This window comes from Euphorbia lathyris, chromosome 8, assembly GCF_963576675.1.
Source record: "Euphorbia lathyris chromosome 8, ddEupLath1.1, whole genome shotgun sequence".
Taxonomy (NCBI): Eukaryota; Viridiplantae; Streptophyta; class Magnoliopsida; order Malpighiales; family Euphorbiaceae; genus Euphorbia; species Euphorbia lathyris.
Window position 1 is genome coordinate 46625970 of NC_088917.1, and position 24225 is coordinate 46650194.

The 24225-nt window shown below is 35.7% G+C and overlaps 1 protein-coding gene across 5 annotated transcripts; it reads right to left on the reverse strand.

Moving 5' to 3' along the window:
* Positions 1-14121: 14121 nt before the first annotated feature.
* On the reverse strand, positions 14122-20981 carry LOC136203118 (cyclin-A2-2-like). Of its 5 annotated transcripts, XM_065994180.1 has the most exons (13): positions 20774-20981; positions 19935-20123; positions 19054-19413; positions 18628-18898; positions 18196-18329; positions 17668-17760; positions 16906-17039; positions 16409-16484; positions 15531-15607; positions 15417-15450; positions 15170-15319; positions 14938-15072; positions 14122-14590 (listed from the first exon to the last, which is right to left on the reverse strand). In XM_065994180.1, exons 3-13 carry the CDS (start codon positions 19351-19353, stop codon positions 14531-14533), a joined length of 1464 nt encoding a protein of 487 aa, XP_065850252.1. In that variant the 5' UTR covers positions 19354-19413; positions 19935-20123; positions 20774-20981; the 3' UTR covers positions 14122-14530. The 5 variants fall into 5 exon arrangements, with proteins under 5 accessions (XP_065850252.1, XP_065850251.1, XP_065850253.1 ...); XM_065994179.1 differs by lacking the exon at positions 19935-20123; XM_065994181.1 differs by lacking the exons at positions 19935-20123; positions 20774-20981 and adding an exon at positions 19743-19806.
* Between the last annotated feature and the right edge of the window lie 3244 nt (positions 20982-24225).

The following is a 24225-nucleotide window of genomic DNA, read 5'->3' on the forward strand; positions in this document are numbered from 1 at the left end:
AATCCGAAGTTTCTTCGGGACAGTATTGACATCTTTCACGGCTTGGTCAGCTTTTCGCTTTTTATCTTGCCTAGTGCGGTCAGTACGGGGTTTTACTGCAACCTTCTTTCCCTTCTTAGTCGGCACCGCTTGTGCTTCTTAAACCGCCGCTCCTTTTCCTTTCTTTAGTACAATTGGTTGGTCATAAGCCAAGCCGAATAGAATACCTGCAGTAATCTCCGTACCCCCAAACTTGAATTTCTTCTGCTAAGCTCACTTGGTGATCTTGAAGAATCTTTGTAATAAGGGACCCCAACCTGAGTGTCCCTGTGCTTCGCTGAAATCCCCCGATAAGGAATACAGGCATGTTGAGTGGCTGGTAGGTCAGTATATGCCATATGAAGCACTGCTCGAAATTAGAAGCAGAGGATTGGGCATTGATCTTGGGATAGATGAAGTTCGTCAATATGTAGTGAGCCATCTTTTGATTTTGACCCATACATGTACTGGCTATTTCTCCCTTGTGATTTTTCGGTTTACAGAACTCCACGGGATAGTCAATTTTGGTGGAATCGTTTGTGGTACTGAGTTCGGCTCCTTCGTTCTTTAGGTTTAGTAGTGTAGCGAGATAAGGAGGGTTAACAAAGATCATCTTCCCCTTGACCTCAGTGACCATGTAGTCACTATCATCATCAGCAGCTCGTAAGTTGGCATAGAATTCCCTTACTAACTCAGGATAGGTGGCTTCCCGGACAGAGAACAACCCAGTCTAGCTATTCTTAGAGATCCATTCGCAGAAAGGCTTTTCAGCTTCGACAAACCCTTTAGAGAACCAGCGGGAGCGATCAGTTTTCCATCCCCTAACGCTGCCGAAAACTGGAGAATAGGTTCTTTCTGGTTCTTTCTTTCCTTCTTCTTCTTTTTCAAAGAGGTTGCAAGGTCAGCTTGGGGGCTCTTACTCGGAGTTTGGTCATGCTGACCGTGTCCTTGAGACTTGGTGGGAGTCTCGACGTATTCCTGCTGAGCAGGAGATGGAGGGTTTTCATCGGAGTGATTGCCTTCATAACCAGCTCCGGAGATGTTTTGGGAATCCGACATGATTTTTAGGAATTCTTTGAGAGTATTTAGACAGAAATCAATTTGCCAGAGATTTCAAAGTGTAAAGAGATGTGAGTGGGAATTCGTCCACTATTTATAGAGGATCGAGTTGATCTGGAACATTGGAGTAGCCGTTTTACCTCAAGATGATCAAACGATAATAATCTTGCATTTATGACACGTTCGGCACAGTTGTTTTCTAATTATTCTGCTTACGTCATCCTAGGTGGCTATTTAATGCGTGCGTGCTATTTAATGTTCAAGTGAACGTTACTCGGCATTTAGAATTCCAAACGTTTGAGATACTAAGTGCTCAGTTTTACATAGAAGCATTTTCATGCAAAAGTAACTCAGCTTGTAGTAATCACTCAGCATGTATGTCTAGTCAGCATAGGGTGATTCTATGTTATTCAGTTTAGCTCAGTTTGAGTAAGTTACTTAGCATGCAATAACTACTCGGCATATAGTATGATCACTCAATATAGATCAAGAATTTATTGAACGGGATTACACATACCGATAGCTTCCCTTAATATGCTGAATTGCTCACGAGCCAAAGGCTTAGTGAAGATATCCGCAAGCTGTTCATCTGTTGGTACGTAAGTCAGCTTGATCTCACCTTTGAGTACATGATCTCTGATGAAGTGATGGCTTATGCTGACATGCTTCATCCTGCTGTGTTGGATTGGATTCTTAGATAGGTCAATAGCGCTCTTGTTATCGCATTTGACTTCAATTGTTTCTGTTTTAACTCCGTAATCCTTAAGCTGTTGCTTAATCCATAGGACTTGGGCCACACAGCTTCCTGCGGCTATGTACTCAGCTTCAGTTGTAGACAGGGCAACTGATGATTGCTTCTTGCTAAACCTACAGCTTCCAAGGAAGTGACATCCTCCAGAAGTACTTTTACGCTCTAGCTTGTCCCGTCCATAGTCAGCATCAGTGTATCCAATGAGTGTGAAGTCATTTGAGTTTGGATACCACAAACCTGCATTAACTAAGCTCTGCAAATATCTAAAAATTCTTTTCACAGCTATAAGGTGTGATTCTCTGGGGTCAACTTGATATCTAGCGCAATAGCATACTGAGTATTGAATATCAGGTCTACTAGCAGTAAGATAGAGTAGAGAGCCAATCATACCTCGATATAACTTGCTGTCTACTGACTTACCTTTTTCGTCGGCACAAAGGACAGTATCAGTACCCATTGGGGTTGATATGGGCTTACATTCTTCCATATCAAATTTCTTTAACATTTCTTTGGCGTATTTAGACTGACTGATGAAGATGCCATTCTTCCCTTGCTTGATTTGAAGTCCAAGGAAGAAGTTGAGTTCACCCATCATAGACATTTCGAACTCAGTTTGCATCTGTTTGCTAAATTCTTTGCACATAGATTCGTCACTAGCACCAAATATTATATCATCTACGTAAATTTGTGCCAGCAGGGTATTTTTACCCTTTTTCTTAATGAACAAGGTTGTATCAGCTTTGCCTCTGACATAGTTCCTGGTCAGCAGGAAATTGGTCAACCTCCCATACCAAGCACGAGGTGCTTGTTTCAGGCCATACAGGGCCTTCTTGAGTTTATAAACGTGGTTTGGAAACTTTGGATCTTCAAACCCAAGAGGCTGACTAACATATACCTCTTCGTTTATAAATACATATAGCCTCTAACCTAGCTACGGGTGCAAAGGTCTCACCATAGTCAATGCCCTCTTGCTGACTATAGCCTTGGGCTACAAGTCAAGCTTTGTTTCTGACTACATTGCCTTGCTCATCTAGCTTATTTCTAAAGACCCACTTAGTTTCTATGGTCTTTTGATTCCTAGGTTTTGGTACTAAATCCCATACCTCATTTCTTTTGAACTGATCAAGCTCTTCTTGCATAGCATTGATCCAGTGTTCGTCGTGCTCAGCATCAGCGAAGCTCTTTGGCTCATGTACTGAGACGAATGCAACATTGCTGAGATACTTTCTAAGCTGGTCTCTTGTCATCAGCTTGTTATCAGCAGCATCAAGAATGGACTTCTCCGAATGTCCTCTTGGAATTTTGATTTCTTTGGGTAATGTTGAGTTGTCTGGAGTAGGTGTTTCTACAATATCTGCAGGAGTAGTTTGGTCAGCAAAGGTAATTTCGGTTTCGTGCTTACCTTTGGTCAGTCCTTGTACTGATGACTCAGGGGCTCCATTTTGATCAGCGGAAGCTGAGCTTGGTTCATCTTCAGCGGATTGAGTTGTCTTTCCTGCAGGGTCAGTTTCATTGAATTCGATATGGACAGACTCTTCTACAACTTGAGTTCGTTTGTTATACACCCTATATGCTTTACTGTTAGTTGAGTAACCGAGAAAGATTGCTTCGTCAGCTTTAGCATTAAATTTAGCAAGGTTATCTTTGGTGTTGAGTATAAAGCATTTACACCCAAAAGCACGAAAGTAGCCAATATTGGGCTTCCGTCCTTTCCAAAGTTCATATGGGGTTTTCTTAAGAATAGGTCTAACTAAAGCCCTATTGAGTATATAGCATGCTGTGTGGACAGCTTCACCCCAGAAATACTTTGGAAGCCTATTTTCGCTCAGCATTGTCCTAGCAATTTCGACAATTGTTCTGTTCTTCCTTTCAACAACCCCATTTTGTTGAGGTGTTCTAGGAGCAGAGACATTGTGGTCAATACCACTGACTTCACAGAATTCATCAAACTGTTGGTTTTTGAATTCTCCGCCATTATCACTTCTAATATGAGCTACTTTTAGGTCTTTGTCATTTTCAAGCTTTTTAATCAATGTTGTGAACATCTCAAATGTTTCAACCTTGCTACTCAGTAAGATGATCCAAGTATACCGAGAGAAATCATCTACAATGACTAAGGAAATTTTCTTACCGCCCAAGGTGAGTGGCTGGACAGGTCCGAAAAGGTCCAAGTGTAGTAATTCCAATGGTCTCTTGGTTGAGACGATGTTTTTACTTTGAAAAGACTTTTTCGTTTGTTTACCTTGCTGACAAGCATTACATAATTGATCTTTCTCAAATTTTAATTTGGGCAATCCCTCAACTAGTTGCTTTCTAGCTAATTTGGCAAGGAGGTCCATGGTTACATGATCAAGTCTCCTATGCCATAGCCAGGAGTTATCCTCTTTAGATATTAAGCATATATTTTTGGAAAACTGTTTTTCTAAACTCAACATGTATACATTGTCAACACGAGGGGCAGTTAAAATCAATTTATTTGTTTTTCCCTCGAGTATCCGACACTGAGTAGCATCAAATATAACCTGTCTACCGCTGTCACACAGTTGAGCTACGCTCAATAGGTTATATTTGAGACCCTTAACTAAGGAGACTGACTCAATAGTTGGGTTACCTCCGATAGTACCTGAACCTACTATCTTACCCTTTTTGTTGTCTCCAAAGCTTACGTTTTCACCTCGTTTAAGCTCAAGTGTGATGAACTGAGTTTCATCACCAGTCATGTGCCTCGAGCATGCGCTATCAATATACCATAGTTTTGATTTCTCCACGCATCTCAGGCTCACCTTCATTAACTATTCATCTTTAGGTACCCAATTCTTTTTGGGTCCTCGTTTGTTAGCATAAACAGGTGCAATATCATGTTTTAGTTTGTGACGACATATATTTATTGTGTGGCCAGCTTTACCACAGAAGTCACAAAATGTTACCCTTTTGGGGTGACTTTGTTTTTTGTCAGCACCATTGTGCTGAGCATGCTAGCATACCTTGGTGGTATGACCTTTCTTTCCGCAAAAGTCACATTGGACAATCCGCTTATTATACCAACACATGTCTATTGTGTGTCCTCTTTTCCCATAACAGTCACACTGAGTGAACTGTCTACACTGACCAGTACCTGAGTACTCAGCATGGGATTTATTTGAACCTTTCATTTGGTTCTGTAGATTTGTGACATCCTTTCTCAGTTTCTTTGAATTTGATTGGACTTCCGAGACAAACTTATGCATGATTTCCATATTGCTATGCAAAGTTGAGTTGTCTTGGAGAAGATATCGAAGGTCACTTAGTTTGACCTCTTCAATCTCGTCACACCGCCTGCTGAGTGCCTTTATTTTCTTGTTACACTTTTTAGTCAGTGTATATAAATCACTCAGGGCGTTAACCATTTCATTTTTAAGCAAGTGTAACGAAGTTACCTCATTTGAGTATTCCTCCTGTTCAGATTCTTCAGACAAGTCAGCTTGCTCAGATTGGGTGTGGTCAGCAGCATCATCGGCCATGAAGCATATGTTTGCTGACTCAGTGGCATCACCTTCAGATGATGTTGACTCATCGTTGTCACTCTATGTGGCCACCATTGCCTTTTTGCTTCCCTTCTTTTCTTTCTTTAAGTTGGGACAGCTTGACTTAATGTGCCCAGTTTGATGGCACTCGAAGCATGTGACAGGCTTGGAGCTGTCCTTTTTGTATTTGTCACTGGACTCAGCTTTGTACCTATCACCTCTTCTGAATGGCCTCTTGCTGTTCTTTTCATTCTTTCTGAACAGCTTCTTCATCTTCCTTGTGAACATGGCCATTTCCTCATCGTCTGATGAGTCAGCTTTCATGACCAGTGATTTTTGTTTCTTGTCCTCTCACTTTTCTTTTGCTTCAAAGTTTTTCATAGAGATCTCTTGAGTCAGCAGAGATCCGATCAGCTCGTCGTATTTGTACGTGGTCAAGTCCTGAGCTTCTTCCACAGCTGTCTTCTTAGCTTGCCAGCTTTTGGGAAGACTTCTCAATATTTTCTTCACCTGTTCCTCTTCGGTGAAGTTCTTTCCGAGCCTCTTGAGCTCATTTATAATATTGGTGAACCTTGAGTTCATCTCTGAGATGTCTTCATTTTCATTCATCTCGAACAGCTCGTATAGTCTCATATGTTGGTTCACTTTGGACTCATTGACCTTGCGTGTGCCTTCATAGGTCACCTCCAGCTTTTTCCATATCTCCTATGCTGACTCTCAACCTGAAATCTTATTGTACTATGCAGCATCTAGAGCACAGTGAAGCATATTGATAGCCGAAGCGTTATTTTGTAATTTCTTAAGGTCATCTTCTGACCACTCAGTTTCACTCTTAACAACTTTCTCATTGTCAACAGTTTTATAAGGCACATATGGGCCTTGAACTATTGCAAGCCATGCACTTATGTTTGTGGCTTGAATAAAGTTCTTCATCCTATTCTTCCAGAATGTATAATTAGATCCAAAGAATAGGGGAGGCCGACTAATTGATAGTCCTTCAGGGAGTATCTGTGTTGTTTGGTTCCCTGGAAGGAAACGAGTGCTGTTCTCAGCCATTTAGCGGGATCAACTCAAGATAGTTATCTCTTTGAGTAATGAGCTATTAGGCTCTGATACCACTTGTTGGTCCCGTGTGATTAGTTCCAAGGGGGGGTAGGAACTAATATAACTTTTTCCTTTTAATTATGATGACTTAATATAATTCTTTGAGTTTTACAACTCAGCTTTGGTAAGCACGGCCGAGTGAGGCATAAGACAGTTTTAGTCAGATACTGACTAGAGCTGTTTTACTTGCGAGTTGGGAAATTACACTTTTGTGGTCAGCTTCCAACTCAGCACTCTGATTTACTCAGTGTCAGTTAAAACAATTTATATACTGAGTAAATATAACAAGCAACACTAGATATATATTGAGAGAGAGTTAGAAATTACTCAGCACGACTTATCCTGGTTCGGCCTCTCCGCCTACGTCTAGTCCCCAGAATCCCTCCGGGCTTTTTCAATCCAATACTGAGCTCTTTAAAGGTAGAGCACAAACCGTTTACAAGGCAGTTGAATATGCAAGAGTATCGTCCTCTATTCGTCTACTCAACTCCTACTAAGTGCTATAACCAAACATCTAGATTTCTCTACCACTGAGTACTTAAAACCGAGTACTCAGCACAACTCTCTCAAGTTTTACAATTGATACAAAACTTGTTCTTTTTCAGACAAAGAACACTTTAGATGATTACAAAATCAATCTAGCTTTTACACAGAGATAGAAATTTGGTGTAAGATCTTTTCTTGTTTTGATGTGCTTTGTATGTATGCTCTTTTTCGCTTGTGTTTCGGCAAAAGATCCAAGAAGTATACTTATCTTTTTATAGTTGAGGTCTGAAGCAGAAATTATTTGAATCGAGAATTATCCGTTGGATTCAAACGGCTTTTTCTTGCGACATGTTCTGGTCAGCTTCAGATTTGCAGGCCAATCCTGTCGTCTGAATTCGGCAGGCGCCAGGCTTGTCTTTTTCTCGCAGGTTTGTCTTCTTGTACAGGTTTCGTCTTTTAGCTAACGAATAGTTGACCTATGCATCTCGAAATTGGCTCTTTGCGTAATTCCAAGGTTTCTATTATTGGTGCAAACAGTTGTCGGATCTTGTCTTTTAGCAAACGGATCATTGGTGTTGTCTTACAATTATTCAGCATGACTTTGATAACCGTTGTCTTTGATTGTCGCCAATTCCTGATACTGAGTTAACTTTCACTCAGCTTCCACGGTCAGCTTCGGTCTGTAAGATATAGTTCCGAAGAAGACTTCTCTTTTTTTATGCGGAGTTGCTTTTCACTCAGCTTCTACGGTCAACTTCGTTCTGTAAGCTTCGATCCTGAAGAAGACTTTCCTTCTTTCGTACTGAGTTATTTTTTACTCAGCCCGTGCTATGTTATCATGTTGACTATGTTCTATCTAACTTGATTCATGTTCTTATAAATATTTTTATACTCAACGTTGAACAAACGCATTAGTACAATTGAATCAAAGCAATTAAATTTAATTGTCTTAATCATATATTAACTTAAATAATTTTGTCAAATCAAAATCATGTTGGAAAAGGTGTTTAAACAAGAACCTAATAGGTCACACACAAAATTAAGACAAGAGGGCGGAATGGTAATTTGAGAAGGAGAGGCTAAGGGGTCAAAATTTATAGTATAAAATTAAGGATGGATTAATTGATTTATTTAGATAAATGTAATTAGATTATATTTATGGTTAAATTATTATCCTAACTAAAGGGATAATGTTAATTAGATAGTATAATGTGATTATAGGGGTGAGATCCAGCGTGACAAGGGTTTAAGTTGTGACAAAGAGCTTATTGTGTGACATAACAAAACTACGTAGTTTTGATGATAATTAAAAAGGGCAAGATGGAAAATTGGTAAATAAAATGAAAGAGATGATAAAGAAAATTGTTTTATTTCTTTTCTTTAAAATACATTTTCCCGACATCTCTAACATCGTTTTTCGAAATTTTTTATACTATTAGACTCGTCTAAATTAAACGGTCATTTTAAGATCCCTGAAGCTCAAGTAAAAAAAATTCCGGTGAACGGAATCCAGGTGGGTATTTTCCGGCGAGAAAAAAAGTGCCCAGAAAATTCTCAACAAATTCCAGAAAATGTAAAACATTATTCTAAGAAACTTTAATTCTTGGGTCGAAATAGGATTTCTTACGTTTTAGTCCCAATAAAACGTTTTCCTTAATTTTATCCATTTTGCATGCTTCAACAATTTGTTGGGACTATACCGTAAGAAATCCCGCTTCGACCCAAGAATTAAAGTTTCTTAGAATAATGTTTTACATTTTTTGAGAATTTTCTGGGCACTTTGTTTCTCTCCAGAAAACGCCCACCCGGATTCCGTTAACCGAAATTTTTTTTACTTGAGCGTCGGGGATCTTAAAATGACCGTCTAATTTAGACGAGTCTAATAGTATAAAAATTTTCGAAAAACAAGGTTAGAAATGTCGGAAAAATGTATTTTAAAGAAAAGAAATAAAACATTTTTCTGTTGGAACAATACAAGTATTATGTTGGAACAAAAGGTACACTGATTTGGAACAATGTAAGTAGGAAAAAAAATGTGCTCAGAAAATTATCAAAAAATTTGAAAACATGTAAAACATCATTTTAAGAAACTTTAATTCTTGGCTCAAAGCGAAATTCCTTACAGTTTTGACCCAATAAATTGTTGAAGCATGTAAAATGGATAAAATTAAGGAACAAGTTTTATTGGGACTAAACCGTAAGAAATCTCGCTTCGACCCAAGAATTAAAGTTTCTTAGAATAATGTTTTACATTTTTTGGAATTTTTTTAGAAATTTCTGGGCACTTTGTTTCTTGCCAGAAAACGCCAACTCGGATTCTGTTCACCGGAATTTTTTTTACTTGAGCTTCAGGGATCTTAAAATGACTGTCTAATTTAGACGAGTCTAATAGTATAAAATTTTTCAAAAAACGAGGTTAGAAATGTCAAAAAATATATATTTTAAAGCAAAGAAATAAAACAATTTTCTTTTGGAACAATATAAGTATTATGTTGGAACAAATGATACATTGATTTGGAACAACGTAAGTAGGACAAAAAAACGTGTCCAGAAAATTATCAAAAAATTTCAAAACATGTAAAACATTATTTTAAGAAACTTTAATTCTTGGCTCAAAGCGAGATTCCTTACATTTTTTACCCAACAAATTGTTGAAGCATGTAAAATGGATAAAATTAAGGAAAAAGTTTTATTGGGACTAAACCATAAGAAATCTCGCTTCGACCCAAGAATTAAAGTTTCTTAGAATAATGTTTTACATTTTCTGGAATTTTTTGAGAATTTTCTGGGTACTTTGTTTCTTGCCGGAAAACGCCCACTCGGATTCCGTTCACCGGAATTTTTTTTACTTGAGCTTCATGGATCTTAAAATGACCGTTTAATTAAGACGAGTCCAACGGTATAAAATTTTTTGAAAAACGAGGTTGGAAAAGTTAGGAAAATGCATTTTAAAGAAAAAAAATAAAACAATTTTCTCTTTCCTTTTATTTACAAATTTGCCACCTCCTTTTAGTTAATTACAAAATTGGTCCTTATCACACAATAAATCTTGTCGCACCATAAGCAATGTGTCACACCTGATCTCTCCTCTGTGATTATATATATAAATTATTATCCTAACTTAATTAAATATTCTAATAGGATTAAGATTGTATTTATTAAATATAATTAAATTAGATATATGTAATATTGATAAATATTTTTATTATCTAATTAGAAAACCTAATGTGATTAGAAATCTAATTAACTAAACCTAATGGGATTAGGATTAAAGAAATAAAAGACTATAATTGGGCTATAGAATCCGGCCAATATAAATAGAGAGATAGAAAATTCTTCTCGTCCCTCATTCGACAAATTATCTCTTCCGTTCCATTCGTGTGGATGCTGTTAGAAGCAATCTAAACTTGGTTGCTATGTTGGTTGATTACTAACATTTTGGTTTTGTTTTTGTTTGTATTCGTGATTGACGTGATATCCACGTTGGCACTTCATTTGCAACGGTAGATAGTTCGTCAACCAAGATACATATGTTCAATCCCTCCTTATATGAAATAACGATTAACGAATCTTATGAAAAGAGAAATAGATAAAATTTTATAATTCCCTATGCATATGCTTGTCTATTTTTCTTCAGTGATATCAGAGCAAGCGTTAAATCCGTTATATACAAATCAAGGTTTCACTCAACTAATCATATGGGTTCAAACACGGGTTTATCGAGTTACCTATTGCTGAGATTGCACTAGAAAAAATGAACCACAAATTTGTATTACCAGTCACGCTATTCCTACACCAAAGTTGTTAGAGAGAAAGACAATCGTCCCACAATCTAAATGTAATCCCCTTGTAGAGAGAGAGGCCCCACATTGAGAGGGAGAGAGATATTTTATTATTACTCTAATTTTAATTGTGTTTTTTTTTTCTTAGAGAATTTTTTTATTGTGTTTTTTATTATCTCTAACTGAACCCCTGTATAAGCATTTTTTTTAATAGTACTAGTTATATTAGAGTTAGACAATCAATCCTAAGTTAACTTCTTAGTTAGAATCATGGTTTTAAAAACCGGATCGGACCGGCCTGTTGAACCGGTTCGACCGTGAACCGGCCAGGCTTTCGATCCGGTTATGATACTTTGGGGTCAATACTAGTGACCCCATATAAACCGAACCGGTTTCAACCCGGTTTTTATTGAAAAAAAAAGTTTTACAGTTTCAGCCGGAAAAGGAGACGGCTATATCAACAGCCACCAAGATGGAAGAAAAACGCTATTAGAGCAGCATCAGAAGGGAAAGGAAGTAGAACCAACCAGACAAAGAAAAATCATTTCCGGCGACGTAGAAACCATCTCCGGCAACATATAATAAATCAATAAGTTATTAGCATTTTGTGTGGAAAAATGAAGAAACACCTTTTTATGCCCTTTTTAAGAACGAGGTTCTTGGGAAGAGAGTTTGAATTAATAATAGAGGTGATGATTAAATGCACCTGTTCAAGAGACTATCAGTGTAATTATTATAAAAAATTGAAAATTACCATCAAACCCTCTAATTGTCAATCGGTGGAATTTGGGGTTAATCTCTTATGTGGGGCAATATTTTAAAAAATTTATCTTAATAGACCTGGTCGGAAAATATTCTTCTAAGAGGGGCTATTCCCAATCATGGTCAAAAAAATTATTCTTATAATACCCATTACGGCGCATGTGGCGCCGTAATGGGTATGTTGACAGGAATCCCATAAAGGATTCCTGTCACCAACGCCACTGCTCAAAATTTATAAAAAAAAAATTATTTATATAATAGATTTTTTAAAACTTATATAATAAAATATTTAGAATTTATTATATTATAAAAATAAAAATAAAATTATAACTGTATCATTAGGGTTAAATTTGTATAATTTATACGTTAGAATTAAATCTGCACTTTGTTTGAAACGTTACGGTTAAATATTTAGTGCATTACTAAAATATGAAATTGTGTAAATTTAACCCTAACATTTTAAGAGAAGTGCAGATTTAACTCTAATGTATGAAATTGTATAAATTTAACCTTAACGTTTTAAGTGAAGTGTAGATTTAACCCTAACGTAGTGCAATTTTAACCGTAACGTGTTTTCAAGCAAAATCAATTTTAATTGCACGCTATCGAAAATTTGAAATGACTGTTATTTAGCTACATCAGCCCTTCTAAACCAGGTTGTCGATAAATTGAAGCAGTTTCTTATATATATTTTTGTAACTATATTAATAACACAGTAAAATATTTTAAACAGTTTAAAAAAAACTAAACCTGCTACATATAAATTAATCACAATATTTTTACTGTGTTATTAATGCACTAAATATTTTTATATTAGTAATGCACTAAATATTTAACCTTAACGTTTACAAGTAAGATCAATTTTAACCATATGCTACCGAAAATTTGAAAAGATTTGTTTGACTGTTATTTATCGAAAAACGGGTTTAGAAGATCCGATATGGCTAAATAACAGTTAAACAATGGATTAACCCTATAAATTTGTACAATTTCATACGTTATGACTAAATCTGCACTTCACTTAAAACGTTAAAGCTAAATATTTAGTGCATTACTAAAAAAAAAGAATTTAGTGCATTAATAATAAAGTAAAATATTTTAGACAATTTCAAAAAAAAATTGTGATTCATTTATACGTAGCAGGTTTAGTTTTTTTAAACTGTCTAAAATATTTTAATGTGTTATTAATATGGTTACAAAAAAAAATATATGAAACTGCTTCAATTTATCGACAAACTGGTTTAGAAGGTCCGATGTAGCTAAATAAAAGTCAATCAAGTCTTTTCAAATTTTCGGTAGCGCGTGGTTAAAATTGATTTTGCTTAAAAACACATTACGCTTAAAATTGCACAATTTTAATATGTTATGATTAAATCTGCATTTCGATTAAAACGTTAAGGTTAAATTTATACAATTTCATACGTTAGGACTAAATCTGCACTTCTCTTTAAACGTTAGGGTTAAAGTTGCACAATTTTATACGTTAGTAATGCATTAAATATTTAACTGTAATATTTCAAACGAAGTGCAGATTTAATTACAAATTTAATCCTAACGTTACGGTTATAATTTTATTTTTATAATATAATAAATTCTAAATATTTTATTATATAAAAAAATTAAATTTTATTTATATAAATTTTGGGCAGTGGTGGGATTCCTATCAATCAACATACCCATTACAATGGGTATAATAACATTAAAAAAATTGACCATGGTTGGGAATAGCCCCTCCTAGGGGAATATTTCCCAACCAGGTCCATTAAAGTAATTTTTTTTTAAATATGCCCCTAGCATAGGATTAATCCTGGAATTTGAGAGGTTTGAAGGATTGAATTTTTTCAGCTAGTCTTGTGTTTGATCTTGGTAGTCGTGATTCATTCACAAATACTGTCTTATATATATTGATTTTTCTTTAAGGTTGTATGAAATAAATTAGGAAATATTAGGTTGTGAATAAACCATTTTTGAATGATGCTTAGACATAAAAACTATGATAGAAATACAAACATGTAAATAGAAAAATTCAAAATAATTTTTTTATATTTGGATGTAATTTATTAGAATTTTATTATATATATGTTTAATATTATATATATATATATATATATATATATATATATATTTAATGATGTCATCCGGTTCAACCAGTCCGAGTCAACCAGTTGAACCATTGACCCCTGAACCCTTTATCACACCGGTTCAATGTCCGGTCCGGTTTTTAAAACATTGATTAGAATAGAACTACTTAATTAAGTTTAATTCTAACACCAAATTAGATACAAATTAATCTTTAAATACAGTTAGAATTCTTAATTATCTAATAACTCAATTAGATGAAGCCTGAATCTGTAATCCACCTGATCCGAATTTATACGGGTGGATATTTCTTACAAACATATAAAGTGAAAATTTATTATTACTACTAAAAAAAAGAGGGGAAAAAAAGAAGGGTCCCTGTCTATATTCATTTAACTCAACAATGCTAATAAAACTCCTAACCATATCTGCTGCGTTTAAACTTCTATAACAAGAACATATTCAATTTTTCTTCACTTCTTTTTATCACATTTGCTACTGTAGTCAATGAGTGAAGTTCTTTGAATTCAACAAGAATAATAATAAAAAAAAAAAAAAAAACGCAATACTATAAAGCTCGATCGAAGTATTTCTTTTTCTGTATGGTTTAATTTCTTGAATATAATAATAATACACAAGGTTTTACATATGCGTAAAGCTCGGAGTAGGTACATAGTCGGGTGCAGAGTTGCAACAATCAATCTAGTGGCTGTTAGAACTTCATACAGTCTACAAGAAGTTCTGGACATTATTATGCTTAGTGCATATAAATTACTTTCCTTAGTGTATTACACTTGCAATTACTGGTCACTGTGACTTTGGTCTGGAAGCACCAGAACTTAGATTTAGATGTTACAATAATTAGAGACGAAGACAAATAAATAAAAGGGAACTTCTGATTGGAAAGAGAGAAAGAATGGTGATTAGAATCAGGATCACCTTCAAATCGAAAGAGTGATGTGATGTTAAAGTTGGCCTGTCGATCTTCATCTTCTGAAAAGGGATGAAACTCGCTGGGGAGATTTCAAAGTTGCTACGCATTTGAACTGTTACAATAATCATAAATTAATAAAAAATAGCTTTCCTATGGACATATGCATAACTCAGCATTGTATTGTATTTATTGTCTAATATAAGTAATTGCTAAGCTGGTTCCACATGTGATGTGAACAAGAAACCAATTTTTGGAATTTTTTAAAACATAATCATCTCATTTTTTGTTTCACTTGGTTTGAATCAAATGTGAATGACAACTTAGAAATTCCTCTCACGCGCTTGCTAAACGGCTACAGATATATAGCAGTCATAAAAAAAATTCATGATTGTCTAATCTGCACACCAGTTGGATCGGATCACATAAAACAATATGAGATATATGGTACTAATTAGTTACCTTTTGTTGCCTATACTTTTCACGTATAGCATTTAGGGAGCAACCATTAGTGTTCAACTGCAAATCTTCAAGTGCAAGCACTGTATCTTTCAATTCTGACGCATTGTAACTTGTATAGTGCTCTAGAGTTGGATTCTGCAAGTTATATCTCTCCTTCAGACACTTATACAATGAGGCAATGGTAAGAGTTATAACAAAAAGTAAGACATAAATGGAACTATAAGGGACAGACCCATGGGTGGTGTGACTGGTCCAGCGTCCATCGAGCCAGGAAGACAGCAGATGCAGCTATTAGGGAAGGCAAAAACTTTAGGAAGTCATATTCAATGAGAGTCAGCTCTGTTAAATAATTTCCCAACAACTCCAGTTCAACACAAGGAACCTATATTACAGCAGAGTCAAAAATCAGTTTAGTTTTTTTGTCAATAATTTCCTAGAAGTTATTATAGTGAAAGCAACAATTCCCATTTAAAATACACCTTGTAAGAAGCTTGTGCTGCTTGAATATATCTCCTGAAAATCATCATTTAGGTTGAGAAAATACAACTCAATTATCAATGGTATTTTGTCAACAGTGCAAGAGGATAGCTTACCTCAAAAATGTTTTTGTGGTGGGAACTGAGATATGAAAGTACAAGAAATTCAAAACTTGTGTCTCCATTTTCAACACCTGTTATAATACTGTATTAAGAACCTTAATCATCGGCATGCAACTAAACTCAATAATTCAAAAGAATCTAGACAAGACATGAATTTAGAAGAAAATAATAAAAGTTGCACTTCACAACTTGTGTGTTCCTTTATGGAAAGTGCCTCTGGTGGCATATTATTATGAATTCATCTGATAGAAAATTACCAAGACATAACAAGATCAAGCTTAGGAACCTGATATTGAAGTGAGAACAATAGAACAGTGAAATGGAAGAAATATGTTAATAATACTGGCAATGAATGGAACAGTAAAGAGGGCTCTTAGGAAACAGTGCTAAGCCAACAATGGCAACTGACCCAGGGACTCAGCTCCTTTCCTCACAGCAGCTGGAGATACCAAAATAGGAAATTACTTACTACCTACAAGCAAAACCCCTGACCCTTATTCAATACCCCACTAACAGACAAAACATAACACCACACACACACATGCCTCTCACGTGACTCATTTCTTTCTTCTTTCATAAAATATTAATCCTTTCTTCCTAGCCACGGTTCCATTGTTAACATCGTCATTTTAAGAAAAACTGAATATCATGTGTGGTTTATCTGTGGTCAGCTTCTTAAATTCAAAGTTTCCTTGGGTCTCTAAAAAATATGTTCACAGCCATTGCAATATCCAAACAATTAGTCTAGTTCAAGAAAACGTGAAGAAATATTAGAAAGGCCAACCAAAGCATGCTAGCTCACAAAACCCAACACAAAGCCAATGATGTATTAAACAATAAGGGACTCATAATAAAGTAGTGATGCGCCTTACCTCACTTCTTGTATAGGTATTGTCAGTAATGAAACAAAATTCTTCAACACGAGGTGCACAAATTTCTTCATACTTTCTACAAACAAAAGAAAAGAAGCAAAAAATAGATTCAGTTACTGATATAGAAAAAATTGCATATCAATGATAAACTATTTCATGATACCACCAAAATCATTTCATGATGTTTTGAACATAAAGAACTTCACACTTGAACAGATGTCCATCGTCAACATGTGCACGATATTGAACACTAATGTAAAAGAGAAGTATGTAGGTACAAAAACAATTTATGAGAAGTATCATCATACAGTTGCCAAATAATATTCCATCCAGAATCGGCAAAAGTAAAATACAGAACATAACCAAATATGTTCCATATATCATGTTATCATCATTCATGATCATTATTATAACTCCAAAGAATTGTAACCTCAAAATTTGTACAGGAATAGATGATGGTAATTCCATAAGATTCAGAACCCTCCCATGAAACTTACGAGGCAATAAGCATGCAAGTAACACCAAGCAGTTGAAGCCTTTGTTTTTCAACATAATTTTCTGAAAGGAATCTATCAATGAGATTAACTGTGAGGTAAAGCGTATCTGGAACTAGCTTGTATTCTTCAGAAACCTAGAAGAGGACAGGAATCATTAGTCTTCAATCCACTTTAAATTTAACATGACATTCAATTCAAAAAGATAAACCATAGGCACAAGTGTCAAGCAGACTCTGGTCAACCTCTGGTGAGGAGCTAGGCATTGGCAGTGCATAACAAAACAAATATACTTACATTTAGTAAGTGCACATAAATGCTGAGAAGGTGTGCTTTGGAGTTTCTGTCTGACATTGTAACTAAATTACTGAGAAAGACTTCCATTTATGATGACACCGTGGATCTTTTTTACTTATAAATTTAGCCGCCCTTTCATTATCTTGGGTAAATGATGCTCGACTTTGAAAATAGTCAAGATCACATTGCTTGGAGCATTTGAATGAAGATTGAGAAAAACACATCAGACAAACTAATGTTGAAATTTCAACTCTAAAAATACAAAATTTGTAGGCTAAAAGGTGCAACTTAACCAGGAAAGAATAGATAATAATTGATAACAGTTTGCTAGAAAGAATATAGAAGTTCCTTCAGTTCTAGTATAAGGAAAGTTTGCATCTTGTTTCAATGTATTTAGTTGCTATGATTATTTTAAAGTGTGCATCTCAGATGGCACTTTGGATTATAGGCAATCTTTTATACACTAACCTCCACAAGCCAATCAATCAGAATTCCTCGCATGCTTGGAGTGATATCATGTTGCAATCTATCCATGTAATTGGTTGAAGGTCTTTGGTCCAGCTGAGGAAGTAGAGATTAATAACAAAGTCAGCACTAATCCATATGTGTTGGTTGATAAACAATAAGCTGTAAGTCGCAAGTTTTACCTTTTTCCAAAGCACCTTGTTTGCTGTAAATTCTAACTTAAACCTAAACTAGTGATCTTTTCATTTTGATGCTTTTTTACCTTTAGATTGAGGTATATATGTTGCAGTGGCACTAAATGGTTAAGTAGAGAACAATGTTAATTTGGATTACAGTTTTGCAAAAATCCTAGCATATGAAATTGTGTCAAGTTGCCGTCCAGCAACTGTGTTGCTTCCCCAAGATGTAAAAGAAAATATCACAATCACAAGCTAAATTAAACAATTAATGGAAATAAGAATGTGTTTTTTATGTTAATTAATGAATAAAAATTGATACAGCATTTACCCAGAGTAAGATTTCATCACTAACCTCTTTAACTCGACCATTGTTGTATATGTCAGAGGCGTACAGTCCACAAACTTGGGGATCTTTATGATTTGAATCAATATCTACCACACCTGGACCATTTGAAGACTCCAGTTTCTTGCAAATCGCATTTTCTTCTACAAAATTTTAATTAAAAGGGCATTTCCCCTTTGCAATTATTTAAAAACAGAACATTGAACTAAGAAGTATTCATTTGTCTAACATTTATCATTTATCATTTATCATTTATCATAAAACTATCCTATCACCAGCGGAAGATGAACCATGTTAACCAGCAAAATGAATCTGGCACCAAAATGTCAAATATACGCATGTTTCCCCCATTGAGCTAAGTAAAACATGATTATTTTGTCAGTAGCCAATTATCTTAATGTGATCAATCATACAGGATAATAATATGTAGAGATCGGATACCTTTCTTTTGAGGGCTTTGACTTCCAGCAGATCCTTTGGGAACCAACATTGGAAGCGTGGATACTTCCATGACAACTTCTCTTGTGCAAAGACCTGCAGTTTGTTGGATTTTTTCAGTCTTTGCTGGCGAAGTGATCTCGTGTGCTTCCACCACCCTTATCTTTGACAATTCTTCGACTAATTTTTCTTTAACATCCTCTTCAACCTCTAAAATTTCCATAGGGATTTTAGCAGCCTCATCAGTACTCTTGTTTGCAGTAAATTTGCTTGTCTGTTAACCAGATATCAATGAACATTAACTTCATATCAGAAAGCGTCAAAATATTTCAGTCGATAATATTTAATAAAATTGAGATGCCTCGATAGATATTAGTTTCTAACTTCTAAGAACTCTGAAAACACAAACTTGAGAACTCCACGCCGTACCTGAAATTTTGTTGCATTGCTGGAATTTGCATTTGAATTTTCACAAATTACATTAGTTACATCTTTAAATACTGCTCTTCTCTTATGCTGAAGCCCAGAAATTCCTGTCACAAAAGCTTTATTATCGTCTGCTGCAGTTCTTTTTGTATTGCCTCTGCGAACACGCTTCTGGTCCTCTTTATATGAAGGTTTTGGGGCAGGAAATAGTCCTCCGGATTTCCCCAAAGTTTTAGCCCGAGCTCGTGTGATTCGGATAGTGGACTCTTCGACTTTGGCAGCAACTGTATTTTCTTTGTCCATATTTGCTTGTATTCAGGAAGAGCGATGCTTGATTTTAAATTGACTCGTTCTTCATGGAACCTACGAGTTAAGTTCAAATAATCAGCGGGTAAACATACATAATCATAATCACAAATTAGAAATACACCTAATGAAACAAGAGCTTATATTTGCCCAGCAAATAAACAGCGAGCGAGGAATAGCCCTTGAATTTGAGGACATCAATCAACAATGTAACATATTCAATAAAAAAAAAAAAAAACGCGTAAATCATTGGTAATCATGCATATTACACAGCGAACTGCCAAATTTTATAGATATCTATTCTACAGAGTCAAACGGCAAGCTGATATCATGCTTCAATTCCACAATAAAATTAAGGGTCATCTGAATTTTATAGTATCGGCAACCTTTATCTTTCTTTGTATTGACAAGTCAAAAATACAGAAATCGTAAGTCCTTGCGGGTGCATTCAGTTTTTTGGATGCAAATAATAATGAAAATATTACAGTTTCAAAAATCGATATTTTGAGACTCAAATGTTTATATATAGCATCTGAGCAGTTAATAACACATTGTAAATTCTAAGTAAAGAGCATAACCTAAAAGGCTTGTCAATTCACATTTCTTATATTTTAAATTTCCTTTGCGCCCCTTCCTGTACTGTTAGATAACGCTAAATCCATTATTTGCTCTTCTATCTGCACGCCTCGGAGAGATGATCAAATCAGCTCTTCTCACCAACAGTGCGAGGAAAAATGTGTACATGCATATACTGAATTAAAGTTCCGCTGGATAAGAGAAGTGTTTAGTAATTCTGTTATATCATGAGCTAAAGTCAAGAGCCAGTCTCTAATAAATATATTGGACGATAATAACATTTATAACTTTTTGAAGGAATTAATCACTGTCCACGAATTACAAATTTTTGAAGTATTTCAAATTTCAAGTAAGATCTAGGATCTTTTGCGCAGACTTAAAAGAGGGGGGCTTGAGGGAAAAAGAGAGAATCCTTAGTCTATGGAAATTTTCAATTTAAATATTCACTAAATGGTCCAACACTCCAAAACTGAAATTACAACTACAATGGGTAAAAAGGAAAAGCTAGGGCCATCAATTTGGCGGAGTTCCTCCAAGAACGAGCTAAAAAAGGTAAGAAAACAGAAAAATTAAAGAAAAAAACACAATGCACCTATAAAAATCAACAAAATCCCGAAGCAACAAAAATAAATTTAAAAATGGCGTCAAAGACAGAAGCAAGCAATGTATGGAAGGAAAAAATAACATCATAGCCACAGATCTATCGGGAAAAAAATTCGAAGAAATATCAGAGTTTCAACATAATTTGCAGCTCTGAGCCATCCAACAACAATAACAAAAATAGAAAAAGGGAAAAGCATTAAGACATGAAAAAGAAAACGAGAAGAGAGATGGAGCTTACTGTGTAAAGAGGGGGCTCCTAAACCTTCATCGAGGATGTAGAGAGCTGAGAGAGGAAAAGGAAGCTTTTTAGCGTTTATTTTGAAAGGGACGGAGAGGGGGGGAAAGAAGAAGCAGTGAATGAGTGAGGCGTGGCTAGAACTTGATATTATAAAATAGAGGAGGAGCGTAAGCGGGACGGGACGGGACGGGACGGAGACAACAGTTTGAACTTGCAAAAGGTTTTTGCTATTTCCACCCCTTGTTTTTTATGCTTCCATAAACGACATCTCTTCGGACGTTATCACGAAGGAGAACGACATCAGTAGAGGCATTTTAATAAGGTTGGTGAGAGTATTTCAAAATCAAAACGAAATTTACTTTTTACTTATTTGATATTTGTTTGGATGGGTTGGGGATGTAGAATGGATTTTGACCACATTTGTTAATTACGTTAGCAGTAGTAATCCACGCCGAGGAAACACCAAACGTAATAAGAATTTCAAAATACTTCAACCTTCAAATTACCAGAGAAGAACAAAATATTGATTGTTGAGACCTGTCACAAAAACAGTTTCTCCAAGTCAGAATTTACCCACTATGAAGCAATCGTTTCTTAGGATACCACAACAATAACGTAGAGCAAACTCTACCATGTGCAGAGAAACTATAACCGGAATAAGAATAACTGAAAGCACAAAGACAACAAATACTGCAAGGAGCAGGGATGAAATTCACAAGAGGAAAGTTTGTCTCTATATGTAAAGTTATACGTGAGAATCTGTCGGACAATACTCTGCTGACTGAGGGGCTTTTCTGATGCCTAAAATAAGACAGAAAGTTGATTAGCACGAGGCTATTAACAGCGACTTGACTCTCATACCTAAGTTAGTAGGGTTTTAGATAGAGTGTCAAGCAATTAGGAATAATTGCAATGTATGTCCGTACGTACCTTAATTATGGTGTTATATCGTATTTGTATGATGCCCGAGGGTAAATTTGCATGTTCACTATTCTCCCTAAATTCATCGGAAGACAGCTAGATTATGGACGTATTTTAGGTGTTGCATCGCAAATGGCTTTTTACCTTCTCGAGTGGGTGGATCGTTGCGTTGTGTGAAGTCATTGCTCTGAGTAGGTGTGCAGTCTTCCTTAGTAGCCATCATTATAGCCATTGTTCTATTCCGCGGGATGTTTGGCGCGTGTAAAACGTCTTAACCTATGTGGAAGAATGCATAAAAGGTTCACAATTTCCAAGGAGCGCTTAAGCCAATATTCTCTTTATTGATGGCGACCCCTCACCCGCTTCTTCGAAAAATGCCTATATAAGCGGACTCTTGGCAATGAATTTTCTTTCCAGATTTTCATATTTCTTATTGTTCTTAAAGCTTCAATTTTCTCCTTAACAAAGTGTAAGTGTTATTTCTGTTCAGCTTTCTTTTGTATTGCGTGGAAGTGTTGAAGCAAAATAATTCTCACAAGCCCTCAACCTCGGAAAAAATTGCTCTGACCTCCTCCACTGACACTGAGAACATGCCTCCACGAAAACAAAGCAAAAGAGAAACATGTAAGGGAAAAGGTGGAGGTTGAGAAAAAATAGAACCCCAAAGCCTGAGATCAAGGCTCAAGCTTGACGGCCTCTTAAGGCAACACGTTAGCAATGATCTCTAGAAATGGGATAAGGATCTTGTAGGAGTTTTATATTTGATTTTTGGCGTATGGCATGAAATTCCCTCTTTTAGATCCCATCGTAGTTGTGTTGAAAGAGTTCCAATTGTGTTTGTGTAAACTGTCACTGAACGCCTGGTTGGAGTTATTAGCATTAAACAAGTTTTATTTCTATCTAAACCTTATTTTGAATGGCGTTGTCATTCATCAATTCTAGAGGCCTATTAGAAGGAAAGGAGAATATTTCTACTACTAGAATCTAAAAAAGCTAGTCTGCAGGGCTTCGAAGGCCTTCTCTTATGACCAGAAAATCATATAGCATCAAGGGATTTAAAGGCAACTGGTTTTGGTTGCGACTAATGATGGGTTCCTCAAATAGTCCATATCCTAGAGGATTTCCTTTTAAGGCGAACTAGAATCCGGTTCGAGGAAATAAAGAAACCTAGGTAGCACCACGAGCTTTAACTAAAGAATAAGAGAGGTCGGTGAGAATGATTATAGCTTTTCCTAGCTTCTAGATCTACACATATATGTTGGAGATGATTCGTACTAGTACCATGTGCATTTTTCTAGACGAGGAATGAGAGTTCCATCTAAAGGGTGAATAACGCAATGAAGAGATTCTTAAAGGTGATTTCTCTATTTTGACTTTGCTTTCTTTTTCATTTTTTGGATGCAAAAATGGCTTCTAACATTGCTACATGTGCTTTAATGATATAGAGGCAAAGATAGCTGACCTAGTTGTTAGATCTAACCCTCTTATAGAGATGGCAACGGGTAGTGTACCTGCGGGTACCCGACACTACCCGACCCTAATGGGACTACCCGTACCCTGTATAAAAAGGTATAGGACGGGTATAGGATCAAAACCATTACCCGTTAGGGTAATAGGACGGGTATGGGAATATCCCCTAGGGTACCTGGTACCTGTTACCCGTCATAAAAATTTTTTATATTAATAAATATCATTGTTTTTTAGATGTAAGACGTGAAATTTAAACCCCAACCATTTATTTTTCAACAATTGAGTGATACCACTAAGCTACTTTATTCTTATTAATTAAGATTCAATTTATTCAATTTTTAGATTGATGATTTCTTAAATTTATAGTTTGTTAAATTTGTAATATTTTTTTATTTATTGATTCTTAACGGGTAAAGGTACCCGCAGGTACCCGCGAATTAAATGGGAAGGGTATGAGATGCAAAAAGTATACCCGTTAGGGTAATGGGACGGGTATGGGTAATTAAAAAATAAAAGGGTAAGGGTTTGAGAATGGCATTACTCGCGGGTACCCTACCCGTTGCCATCCCTACCCTCTTGCTCCTAAGGCTTCGAATGTTTTCGGTACCTCAAAAGTCAAGGTTTCCAATGTTGTACCTTCTTCCTCTGGGAAAGGAAATCATGAGAAGGCTCATTCCTTGCCTTTTAGTGGTGCCCTTTAGAGCCACTGTTCAAAACCAATGCCGCCTGGACTGCCTAGGTGCTCGAAATTAAAAATTTGCCCCGATTTTCTCCAATTAGTCCCTTTTAAAGTTTTTTTGTCCCCGAAGTGATTTTTAGCCGCTTTGGTGATGCCTAAGCGACGACGAACAAAAGCGTTTTTTTTGTTAATTTTTTAACTTTATTATAATTCACTTTTGAACATTGTCGTATGGTTATTCGTAAATTGTGTTTATTATTTTTGAATATATTTGTTTAGCTACGTTCTCTAATTGTTTTCATGATATGGTTTAAGACTTTAAAGACATTGTTTACATTACTTATGGATATTATATTTTATTTGTTTAAGTTGGTCCAGTAAT